Genomic DNA, 12,830 nt, shown 5'->3' on the forward strand with positions numbered 1-12,830 from the left:
AAACTGTGTACTGTTAACAACAACCTAACTTAGTTCTCAACAGCTTTGATTTGAGCAGGAAAATGAATAAATTAGACAATAAATATGAAACATGAAAGGTTAGGGAAATTGTGTGATGTCTTGATGCCCTGATCTTTCTTTTGCAGAGACATAATTTTTACGTTTTGGCTGTGCAACAAAATAAAAGCTAGTTTGCTGTTCTCCTGCTCCTCCAAATGCTTTTGCAGTTTGCAGAGACAAATATATAATTTTAAAGAATTTACAACCATTTTCAAGACAGGACTCTTAATGCATCACAGTTGACCTACATAGCAGAAGCTTGATTTGTTTCACCTATACCCTATGCCTTGTTCAAACTTGTAATGTTAATGCCTCATTTTTCTCTAAACCAAATTTATAAAACACATATTCACATAAATTTACCTGCTCCCCAAATTCTTTCTTCCAGCTTAGGATGCTCTCTTTTAGACTTTTCAAAGTGAGGACTGATTCCTGCAAGCCTCCAGCTTTTGAAGGTGTCAGGTATTTTGATAAAAGGCTGCTCTGAAATGAAAAGGCATTCCCCCTCTAGCAATGGTCCTTAACTTTTGAGGCTTTCTTGTATTTTTAGAATGTGCTTTAAAGGGGATGTATTATCCCACCATGCTCACTGACAACTGAGAATAAGATTCATATAGCATTTCATAGCACTGTAACTTTTGTTGAATTTTTGAGAGCGCTATTTGAACTGATCACAAAAAAACTTCTAATAAACTCTTCCCACAGAAACTGAAACAGAAGAATCAGCAGCTGAAGCAGATCATGGATCAGTTACGAAATCTTATTTGGGACATAAATGCCATGTTGGCAATGAGGAACTGAACAAGGAAAATCAAGCTTTGTAACTGAAGAAGATACAGATCTGTTTGGATATACTTAACTTCCTTCTAAGAAGTAACATGTTTTTCCACAGTTATATTGCAGGAATGTTTGAAAAGTCTTCAAGATTAAAACATTGGGTCATTTTCTAGTACTGTAAATGGTGTTGGGTTTTTTTAATAGAAAATTCATCCTATAAGGTTTTCCTGTGTGATTCTGCTGCACAGCCTCAGTAATTTACAGTAGCAGTTTGGATTGCTATGCAGATAAGGAGTTTTATAAATAGTTTCTGGATTTTCTTTATAATACAATTAAAAATTATAAAAACATATGTTTGCATGCTATTCTTCAGTGCAAATAGTCTCTACAGAGAGGGAAAGTTGCAAGATAGGAAAGTTGCTCCAGTAAGCTGGAGGGCTGAAGTCAGCAATCAGATACTGCAATTCAATCTGCAGTATTTTATATACTATCTGCAGTGCAGAGCAGGACAATCCCCAGCTGTGCCTGATGCCCCCCAGGACAGGGCTGGCCCTCCTGACTGCCAGGGCATGCTGACTCCTGGTTGACTTGCCATTGCCCAGGACCCCCAGGTCCCTTTCCATGGCACTGCTCTCCAGCCTCTCCTTCCCCATCTATACAGCCAGGGCTGCCCCATCCCAGGTGCAGAAACCAGTACTTGCCTTTGTTAAACTTCACACAGTTGGAGATTGCCCAATCCTTTAATTTGTGGAGATCTCTCTGCAGGGCCCTCTGACCCCAGGGGAGTAGACAACTGCTCCCAATTCAGTGTCATCAACAAATTTACTTAGTATTCCTTCCGGTCCTGCCTTGAAGAGCATGGGGCCAAGGAACCTGCAGAACCCCTCTAGTGACAGTCACTGTAACACTTTGTGCTCAGCTCATCAGCCAGTTGCTTACCTATCATGTAACTCAGTTACAGCTGTGTGCTGGACATTTTGTCCAGAAGGCTTCTGTGAGAGGCAGTATCCAAAAACTTTGCTGAAGTCTGAAAGGATTACATCTGCTGGCTTTCCTAGATCAGCTAGGTGGGTTACCCTGTTGCAGAAGAAAATTGGGTTCAACAAGCAGGACTTCCCCCTCAGGATCCATGCTGGCTCTGGACAATTGTGACCGGTGGTGGTGCATTTCTGTAGCATTATGTATGATTGGAATACCTAGGTTTTGTTTACCAGAATGCACTGAATAAAGACCTCATTAATCTTTTCCCTATGACTATGAGTCCTAGTAAACTTTGGAGTATATGAGCAGTTTGTTATTTTGAGTTAATCATAAACTTTCATATTTCTTTGTTTTTACTTTGTTACTCCTCACCATTTTTGTTTGCTTTGAAAATAATCCAGAAAATTTTTGTTATCCACAGATGCTGCCAGTGTAATGCTGCCACCTAGAAATGTGTCTCTCCAGATTAAAAAATACATAAAAACAGCTGTTTCAATATAAATCCATAGGGCACTTTACTTGTCAGGTTAAAAACTAACCATCCTCGTGATTTGCTTCTTGTGTATCACTTGTAACTCTTATTCCATGCCCAGTCAGACTCCATAGTTTTGTGTGAAGGACTTGTTCAGAACCTCTTAAAGCATCCAGTTAAATGGTATCCTTTTAAAAGCTACTTTTTCTGCAGTCTGATGGTTTGATACTGAACACTTAGTGATTTGAGATTCATGGATTTTAAAATGTTATGCTGATTTTCATAGAGTCATAGAATGGTTTGTGTTAGAAGGGACTCTGAAGAACACCTTGTTCCAACACCTCTGCCACACACAGGGCTGCTCAGAGCCCCCTCCAGCCTCACCCTGAACACTGCCGTGGATGGGACATCTGCAGCTTCTCTGGGCAACCTGTTCCAGTGTCTCACCACCCTCACAGGTGTTTTGTTGTTCTGTCAGTCTCTTTAATTCTGTTTTTTTAATGATTTCAACCCATTCGTCTACTCCTTGAGGTAAAAATCACTGGCAACAGATCCAATCACACCTGGTTAACAATATGTGACTTTTCACTGAAAATAGGTACAATACAGTTGTCTTTTGTTTCTCTTTTTAAAGGTTGTAAATATTGACAGATGAATGGATGTCCAGTCCTGTAGCTGAAAATAAAGTGTTAGAAAACATTGATTTTGATTAGTTTACTTGGTGTTGAAAGTGGTCTGTATGTATGTCAATACCTAGATGTCAGTAGTTGTCAAAACACCTTACAAATAAGATTGGATCTTTTTTCTCCCATGTTGCAAATGCAAGAGTAGATATCTTGCTCCATGGCAAAGGCTGCAGCAGAATTGTTTGTTCCCTGTTTAGATTCACCACTATGGCTGGTCAGAAATAATAGTTTTTTCTGCAGCTGTGACAGTCATAATTATTTGGTACGCAAAGCTTTTGAAAAAGAGATAACTGCAAGTAGAGATTTTACTTTGTTGTTGGTTTAAAATGCAAATGCATTTTTCTATTTGCAAGCTGTAGTGGCAGCTTTCTGTTTAGTGCATGCATAAGCATGCAAGCAGCCTAGAAGAAGTATTTGAAGTGGATTTTGAAATGGCACCATCATCTTAATTATGGGTGTGAAATTCTCAGATCGTCGTATTTTTGTTCTATTTTTGGAACAATTATGGAAAATGGAGATTAGTCTTGACTTCACTGCATTGCTCATATGGCATCTAGGTCTTCTTACTAAATGCATTTAAAGTTTGGTGCTTTTTTATTACACACAAACAGTACAGAAGTAACCTAAAATGTGAATAAGAGTGCAGCTATTGCAAGTGGATGTCTTGGTGATAAAATATTCAGCTTTCTCTGTGCAGCTGCTGCAGTAGCCAAGGTCTGTTCTACAGTTTTTCATCTGGGAAAGAGGAGAAACACTTCAAACCACTACCAGAATAGATGGGCAGTAGCTAAATTGCAAAGTGCAGAAAAAGACAGAATTGTAAATTATCACAGTAAATACTGTCAAACAGGACTGTGCAAGGTGTTGGACCAAAACCATACACTTTGACTTACACAGATGAAACTAAGGGAAGCGAACATAATTCAAATGCTATTGGATCTGCGAATAAATGTAGGATTTGGCCAAGAAGATGACAGTTTTAAGAAAAGTGGCGATTCCTCGGCTGTGAAACACTTGAATGAATTACTGGGCATCAACCTGTGCTGAAATTTAATATTTTATTCATGCTAACTGAATTTTAACTGCTGGTTAGTGAAATTACACCAGATGAAGTATTTACAAATACCAGTAAAGCAATACAAACACAGATGTTTCAGTGTTTGGTTTATGTATCATTGGCTGTTACATCAATATATATCATTGAAATTATCTTCATGCTTCTGGTGTTCCGCTACTTTCCTCACCATGTTGGGGGCTCTCAGAATTGCTGCCTGCAACAGTGCTGGATTTGCTGTCCCTCCTGAGCACACAGAGCTCTGACTGTCTCTGGAAGTAGCCCCTCTTCACTTCAAGCATCATTTTCTTGTGACTGGTAATAGTACAGCTGTTTACTAATGGTCGGACTCAATGATCATAAAGGTCTTTTCCAACTTAAATTATTATATGATTCTGTGGCTATTTTTATATTTTTGATAAGACAGAAGCAGGATAAACATGCTGACACTTCCAAAAGCAAATACCAGAACATAGGATCGTTATGTTTTTGTAATATAAAAATATTTGGATTTCTTGGGGCTTTGTTTTGCCCAGATAGGACTTGGGAGAGTAGACCTATGATGCAGAATACTTGAAAGGATTTTTGTGGGAATAGTCCAGGCTAACACACACTCTTGAAGTACAACCATTAATCCAACACCTTTGTAGACAAAATAACAGATATTGAATGTGTGGTTCAGTGTCACAGCACAGAAGATGCCTGCTAGGCAGTATGCAAAGGTCCAAGGTTTTTTTTACATAAAAAGACAAAAATTCAGAGCAGATTTATGCTTTGCTCAGGAAAGATGGAAGAAGCTTACCTTTCTACTTGTCTTCCATAGAGGCAGCAAGGCCAAATCCTATTCTTGTCCCACAGAGAAAAACCTTGCTCTGATAGTCATATTTCTTACTGATGGAGAAGCTAGAACTTGTGCACAAATGCTACTCAAATTAATCGCTAAAAAATGGATTTACAGGGAGGGGGACAAGGATTGTGGTCTCATAGGAACCAAGATTTCATAGGTGTGCAGGGTGGCTGCACAAGCCAAAAACACTACAGCTGAAGGGTAACTGACTACTGCTGTGGAAAACAGTAAGCTCCAGATGTAGGTTTGAAGACCCGAGGTTGAAAAAACATGTTAAAAAATGTGCAATGACACCCAAAGACACTATGAGTCAGCTGGGGTTGACAGAGGATGGATTAGTTTAATTGCTTGATGCTAGCAGAGGAAATGGGGGATTATAAAGGAATTTACAAGTACATCAGTGCAGAAATAATATTTGGGGAAGGAAGTGAGTAGTTTTCTCATTCCTCTTATGTAATAATAATGAAGACTGATGTGGTCGAGCATCAGGGGTTTAAAAGGGAAGGGGGTTTTCTGTACATAAAATGAACAAGCTGACTGATACGTATTGAAGGATTAGAGTGACAGAAAATATGTACCAATGCCAGTTTTTATTTAATAAAATGTAATGGATAAGTGAAATGTAAGAGCTAAATAAGTACCAAGTGAAACTTTTGTGAAGTTTAATTTCTGTTTAAATTTTAAGGATTTTTTTTTGCTCTTGTTGCATAAGGGACACATTCTGGCATCTGTTACAACACTAGGGAACAAATAACACTATGAGGAATCATTTGCAACAGTGTTTGTATTGATTGAATTTAGTCAGAGGCAGAAGCCGTGTTTTCCAGCAGTTCTCACCAGACTAGCCCAGTAAAGACCATCAGTGTGATTGAGGTAAATAAGCAGAGCAAGTGTCCATGTGTCTCCTTAACTCTGGGAGCATCTCAGCTCATTGAATGCCTCTGTTTTCAACTTGCAGACTGACTGCTTGCTTGGAGTTCTGCTGCTGCACATGTTCCCAGCAGCTGATGATATCTGATAATACCTGCTGAAATTGTAGAAATTGTGATTTTTCTGCCTAAATCCTATAAGAGACCTGATGTGCTTAGGGCCTCCTCGGCCCCTTGGGCTCTCACTTTCAGCTGACTGCACCTACTACATAGCTACAGAGCAATGTTCCAGAATGGAGTTGAAATTGAGTGGATGAATGGAATGAAATACATGTCTGTACTAAAACTTTCTCCTATGCCTCTGTATGCATATCATGAAATCTTAATTGAAAAATAAATTCAGATTTGCCTAAGTAGGAAGAAAGATTCTTGATTTTAAAATTGTCTGAGTAGCAATGGATAGTAATGTGGTTGTTTTTATAATCATGTAGAGGGCTTAGTGGTATTTACAGTCCTCGAGAGGGGGGAGGAAGTTCATGAAGACAGTCTGTTGCTGAAATACATTGTTAGAGTGGGAAGACTTTCAAACAATAAGGGGAAAATATAAAGAAGTACAACAGCAGCAATAAAAAGTTGGGTGAGTACACTGGCCATAAAATAGAGGCAATGAAAGGTGATTTGGGAAAGTATATTTTAAACCTGCATTAAAGAGATAAATCTGGATACAGTGAGAGGAAAAAAGCCACTGCAGTTTTGGGGTGCATGTCCAAATATTGTGTAGTAGGGAATGTGAGAGCTCTTGCTGTGAAACCACTGGTTCTGATACTGTAATTCTGCACAAAATACTGAATTAGTTTTGGGTTCAGCATGATACTAACACAGTAGAAGAATACTGATGTGGTCCCATTCCATATAATAATAATCATTAGAATAACTTGTGAAGGCAAAGACAAGGCTCAAATATAGAAATGCAAAGGGGAGGTAATTAGAGTGATTTGGAATGGCTGTACTATAGAACAGTGAAAGAATGTAAAAAGAACTTATTTCACCAAACAGCAGTGAAGAGGGAAACCTCTTAGCATGAAGATATGAACTACTATTTTCCCTAGCAGTTTAGAAGATACCTCTTGGGTTATCTGAAGATTTTGAAACTAAACAGCACATAAAGGCTAAACAAATGTGTTGGGAAAAGGAAAAAAAAATAATCCTGCCTTGGATTGGCAGAGCAAGAGGTGGACTGAGCTGGCCCAACTGGTTTCTCCACCTTTAGACTGTACAGTTGTAAAGCATGTTTATCAGATGATTGTGAGATAATGAGCTCCTGAGAGCACCTGGACTGGATGCCACCTGCTAGTATTAAAAAGGCTCTAGTGATTCTAGTCTTCTCTGTGATGATTTGTTGCTGAAATTCCTCTTCAGGTTAACATGCCCTCATGGAATTTCTGTTAGAGGAATTTAATTGGAGCAGACAAAAGAAATGAACCTTGTTTCTCACTCCTTGCTTCCCCACCTCACATCCCAAGCTTCCCACTCCTAGTTTTGAAGCATTTCTTAGTGAAGTAGCTGATACTTGATTATGGTCTGTTGACTCAGTAGAACTTAGGAAGCCTTTTACTAATGGGACATGTGTTGCTATTTATCCACCCTTCCCCATCTTCTGACAAAACCAGCTGCAGTGCTTGCATGCCTTGTAGTATGATCTGGTGTCATCAAGGGAGCACAGACACCAAGGGGTGATCTAAGTGTGTAAAATATCTAATCATATTTTGCCTCAGATATGAAGAAGCATTATAAAATTGTTATGTAAACCACATGTTACTTTTATAGCATTTACACACATTACATATATTTTTGTTTGATGTGGGAGTTTTCAATTACTTTCTAGGGACAAGAACTTTTTTAGAAGATCTTAAATAGTCTGAGCAACCACATCTAAAATACCCTCCAGCACTCACAGAAGGCAGAAGTAAGGGATGAAAATAGAACATAGGCATTGCTCTTCCTCACAGAAAAGAAAATGGGTATTTATGATTGCCACAGTCCTAATTTCTCATCAAAATCCTTTGATAGCTTAGATTTTGTCAAAACTGTGAGCCCCACCATAGAATTTGAAAAGCAATAAGTAGATTCATGGTAGTAAAGCCACATACAATTAGATTTATTTATTTTAGCATGAAGTTATTTATTTATTATAGCAGAATGTTGCAGAGACTGATATAATTTAAATTAGTTTTACAAAGCCAGAGTGGAGATGGAATTAATCCAAGCAAAAAGTATGTGGCTTTCATATTACAGCTATTGAACTTGACACAAACAATTCAGCTAGTTTTCCTGTTGAAGAAAAAATTAGGCAAACAGTAAATCCTTCAGATGTGCAAACAAGTGTCACAGACAGGAGTAAGGAAAACAGGTGGATATTTCAGCCTGCTGATACTCTGAAATACAGTTTTCAAGCAAATTATGGAATGTACTACTACCATTTTGCCACACATTAACACAGCACCTTCCAAGGACAGTGGTTTCAGTGACAGAGCCCAGACTTGTAGCATAATGCCAGTGACACTCACCTCACACGTGCTGGCTGTGATCAGGCCTGAGGCACAAATATTTATTCCCAAAGTCAGGTGCTTCCATGTGCCTTGTGTATAAAATTTCAGACGCCCCTTGTATAATGGTTTGTGTGCTTTTTAAAAAGTCTTTCACTGACACGGAATAAAGTCAAGTCTGTGGTGATCAACCATGTACTGGCATGCCACTAAGGATCTCTATTTGTATGGGTGGAGATGTACAAAATCAATGGGTATCTCTGCCCCTAAAGTGCAGGTTAGATAAACGGGAGGGATTAATGAGAGAAACAGACAGCAGAGAAATGTTTCCTGCAGGACTGAAGGATTTGGTTTTTGTCAACTTTTTATTTCAATATGTGAATAACTGTCTTAGTGCATGCAGGTTTTCATTTCCAGCTCCAAGACAATTTGCATTTGAAGTTTGGGTTCAGACTTCTGAGAGGCAGGAATTATCTGCAGTGTGCAAATGTGAATGTGGAGTGCAACTGCCCAGGAGACTGGTGATACATCATCTCCAGGGTTTTTGTCAAGGTCTTATATTTTAGCAGTGTCAGCCTTCCCAGTCTGTTGCAAACACAATTTACACCCCTTCTGTCTCCAAAGAGGAAGGGAAAGGCGACAGAGATGTTCCCAGAGGAGTGACTAATTTTTACCCTTCAGGAGTGTTCAAGGACAGCCCCCCCTAGTAATCTTTAAATAGTTGTTTTTAAAACAAGGGGGGGGGGGGGGAGGAAATCAGTTAATGCCATTTCCCAAGTGTTCTGCAGTGCACATCATTATCTATTCTGCTTCTTGTAGTCATTAGCAGAAAAAAATTAGGTCTAGCAATGAATGGTCAGTATGATGCTGTGAGCAACAGAGTTCAATTTGAAATTTAAAATAGACTCGGTTGTCTGTCTATATCAGCTATTAACTTTAGTGTCGTTGTCACAAAGCCATCAATCTTTGCCTGTCCCAAACCCATTTTCTGTGTAGAGTCAGCCCATCTTCCTTATTTCCTACACATGTAGATTTTAAATCATCTTGTAAACCTTGTACTGCACCAAAGGTTGAAGGCTGAAAGACTTGGCAGGTTAGGGTTTTTTTAATTCCCCTGCCTCCCCCCAACATATATTCAGTATCCACCAACAGATGACAGATTGCAGCTACTCTTTGAACTGGATCATGCCAGAAATAGGAAAACAGAAAAAAAAAAACCAGCCTTAAAGCTGATATGAAATGGCTGAAAGCCTGGTTCCACTGATGCTAATGGCAAATGCAGTAGAACAATTAATTTCCAAGTAATTGCTATAAAAATTGTTTCAGAGAAACAGTGCACGAAGTATCCTTTGTAGGCTGGATCTTGTACATTTTAGAGATGATCTCTGCTTGTGTGGTACCAAAGCTGCTGAGCACATCAGAAATGCCTCAGTTAGTTGTCACCTAGTTTAATGTGGGGGAGTTTGTTACTGGAACACTTTAAGCACTTAATTCAAAGAGTCTTCTGTTCTGTATTTTGCCTCTCTTCTGTGTCTAATGATGTCTAAGAACATTGATTTTTAAGGCCCATAAATTTCCTCGAAATTTCCAGAAGGCACAGTTTTAGGAACATACATGTTATTTGTAAAGGATAGCTGTAATAGGAAGAATTGCTTGACTAGAGAGCCTATTCTGATCTTCATTGTATTCTATCAACATTAATTCTTCAAGCAAGGGTCTTTTTAAAATATCTACAGAGAGGTTTCTGCCTCTTAAGTCCATGACAGAATGTTGCTTCATTAGCCTACATCTCTCTGGAACAACTGTGAAGGGACCAATTTGTAAAATACAATAACTGTGATGTGTTGCATCAGTACATAACACAGCAAGTAACAAAACCTGGCTAATTCTGGCCATTTATGTGTGCAATTACTTTGTTGTTTAAGTGTTGGAAGCTTGGAACTTGAGTATTTCAAAAGCTGCATGGCTGCTTTGAGTACAGTGTCCAACAATGACACTTGTTGCAAATCTTGTGTTCAAATCCCATTTCAACCTGTAGATGTCTATGTTACTGTAACGCTGAAGCCTAGGTTTTGCTTACAGGAACTCACAAGCTTGCTAAGCCTCATGTAACTGAGCTGCTGTCATCCCTAGATAGGATCTAAGTGTTGGCAAAAGTCCCGTACTGACCCTTTCATCACCTCTCACTTTTGGGAACTGGCACTTTGTAAATGAGGCACAAGAGACTACACAGTGAGATGCAACACCTGTGCCACTGGCATTCAAAGGACCCAAACGCAGGTTTTCAATCTTTGGGAGCACATCGGGCTCAGACTGAGGTGGAGAGGGGTGCAGCAGAGTAAGTCATGCCTGAAAGGAGCCAATTCGGTGTCTGGAAGGTGTTCTCTCATATGCAAGTCTCTTTTTTTGCATACATAGCAGCTTCACTGCAGAGAGAGAAGGCAAACATGTATTTCATGAAAACAGAGATGACACAGACTGACTGCATGCATCATTTATATTTGTTGGAAGATACAGCTTCTGAGTGCAAATCAAATAGTTGATCCAGAAAAGGGAAAAGTAGAAAATACTGTTGTGTTGGGGTTTTGTGGCAGAGTTTCAGTAGTGGGTGGCTACATGGGTGGCTTCTGTGAGAAGCTGCTGGAAGCTTCCCTCATGTCTGACAGAGCCAATGCCTGCTGGCTCCAAGACAGACCTGCTGCTGGCCATGGCTGAGACCATCAGCCCATGGTAGCACCTCTGGGATAATGTATTCAAGGAGAAAAAACTGCTTGGATGAATGAGAATATGTGAGAGAAACGGTCTCCAAGGTCATTGAGGAAGGAGGGGTGGGAGGAGCTCCAGGTGCTGTAGCAGAGATTTCACTGCAACCTGTGGAGTAGAGCATGGTGAGGCAGCTGTGCCCTGGAGCCCATGGAGGTCATGGTGGAGCACAGATCCACCTGCAGCTCCTGGAGGTCCATGGTGAGCACAGATCCACCTGCAGCTCCTGGAGGTCCATGGTGAGCACAGATCCACCTGCAGCCCATGGAGGTCCATGGTGGAGCACAGATTCCCTGCAGCCCATGGAGGTCATGGTGGAGCACAGATCCCCCTGCAGCTCCTGGAGGTCCATGGTGGAGCACAGATTCCCTGCAGCCCATGGAGGTCATGGTGGAGCACAGATCCGCCTGCAGCCCATGGAGGTCCATGGTGGAGCACAGATCCACCTGCAGCTCCTGGAGGTCCATGGTGGAGCACAGATCCCCCTGCAGCTCCTGGAGGTCCATGGTGGAGCACAGATCCCCCTGCAGCTCCTGGAGGTCCATGGTGGAGCACAGATCCACCTGCAGCTCCTGGAGGACCATGCCTGGACCAGGTGTGTGCCCGAAGGAGATTGTGACTCCGTGGGAAGCCTGTGCTGGATCAGGCTTCTGGCAGGGACCTGTGGGCCCCTGGAGAGAGAAGCCCAGGCTGGAGCAGGTTTCCTGGCAGGACTAGTGACCTAGCAAGGGACTCTCATTGGAGCAGTCTGTTCCTGAGGAGCTGTACCCTATAGAAGGGGCCCATTCTGGAGCAGGGGAGGAATATGAGGACTCCTCTCAATGAGGAGGAAGGAGTAGCCAAGACAAGGTGTGATGAACTGACCACAGCCCCCATTCCTTGCCCCCCCTGTACTGCTGAGGGGAAGATTGAGAGAACTTAGATGTAAAGTAAAGCCTGGGAAGAAGGAAAGAGTGGGGAGAAAGTGATTTAATTTTTTTTTTCTTTACTTTACTCTGATTTTATTGGTAACAAATTTAGCTAATTTTCCCAAGTTGAGCCTGTTTTACCCATGACAAGAACTGCTGAGTGATCTCTCCCCATCCTTTTCTGAACCCATGAGCTTTTTGTTACATTTTCTCTCCCCTGTCCAGCTGAGGAGAGGAGTCATAGAGTGGCTTTGGTGGGTACCTGGCATCCAGGCAGGGTCAACCCAAAATTTCGGAAAGAGAACAAGCAAGTTCTCACTTTAGCTACAGTAGCTAAGGGCAAAGGGGAAAGAGAGAGATAGTATTTGTGTAAGTCCAACGCTGCTTTTGTGATGCAGGTGAATTTGCAGTCATTGGCTTAAGTGTGAGATATGGTTGCAACATCTTCTCACCAGATCCTTGCAAAATTACCAGATAATACTCCACAACACATCCTATTTCTTATGCTTAAATCACACACTTGTAAATGGTGCATAAGAAACACAGTCCTATAACTCCTCTCACTACAAACACAATGTTGTGGTTTTAGGCTCAGGTGGACACATAATCACAAACCCAGCCTCACATTATTCACATTTTGTATAGCTGGAAAAAACATCCTTTTCCAATGGCTAAGACCCCAATAGTCAGGTGAGATCACCCACCACTTGCTGGAACCATGAGCCTGCAGTGTCTCTTGTCTTCCAGGAGTTCTCTAAATAAGGGAGGCAACTGTGACTGAATATGAAAGACACCTTATGGCAGGAGAACAAAAGTGTCCTGGGCATAGCCTCAGCCAGCCAGTTAAGGATAGAGGAGTTCTCAGGA

General features: G+C 40.9%; 1 protein-coding gene across 6 annotated transcripts in view; it reads left to right on the forward strand.

Moving 5' to 3' along the window:
• MED30 (mediator complex subunit 30) overlaps positions 1-12,830 on the forward strand; it is a 42,293-nt gene that overhangs the window by 15,157 nt on the left and 14,306 nt on the right. For 5 of the 6 annotated variants that reach the window (XM_033065249.1, XM_033065266.1, XM_033065282.1 and 2 more), the window contains exon 5: positions 766-1,164. The exons of the other annotated variant lie outside the window; for it this stretch is intronic. In XM_033065249.1, coding sequence (XP_032921140.1) covers positions 766-861 — 96 coding nt within the window. In that variant the 3' untranslated portion in view covers positions 862-1,164. Of the gene's footprint in view, positions 1-765; positions 1,165-12,830 lie in introns of those variants that run through there. 6 annotated transcript variants of the gene reach the window in all.

Source organism: Catharus ustulatus, chromosome 1 (genome assembly GCF_009819885.2).
Source record: "Catharus ustulatus isolate bCatUst1 chromosome 1, bCatUst1.pri.v2, whole genome shotgun sequence".
Lineage (NCBI taxonomy): Eukaryota > Metazoa > Chordata > Aves > Passeriformes > Turdidae > Catharus > Catharus ustulatus.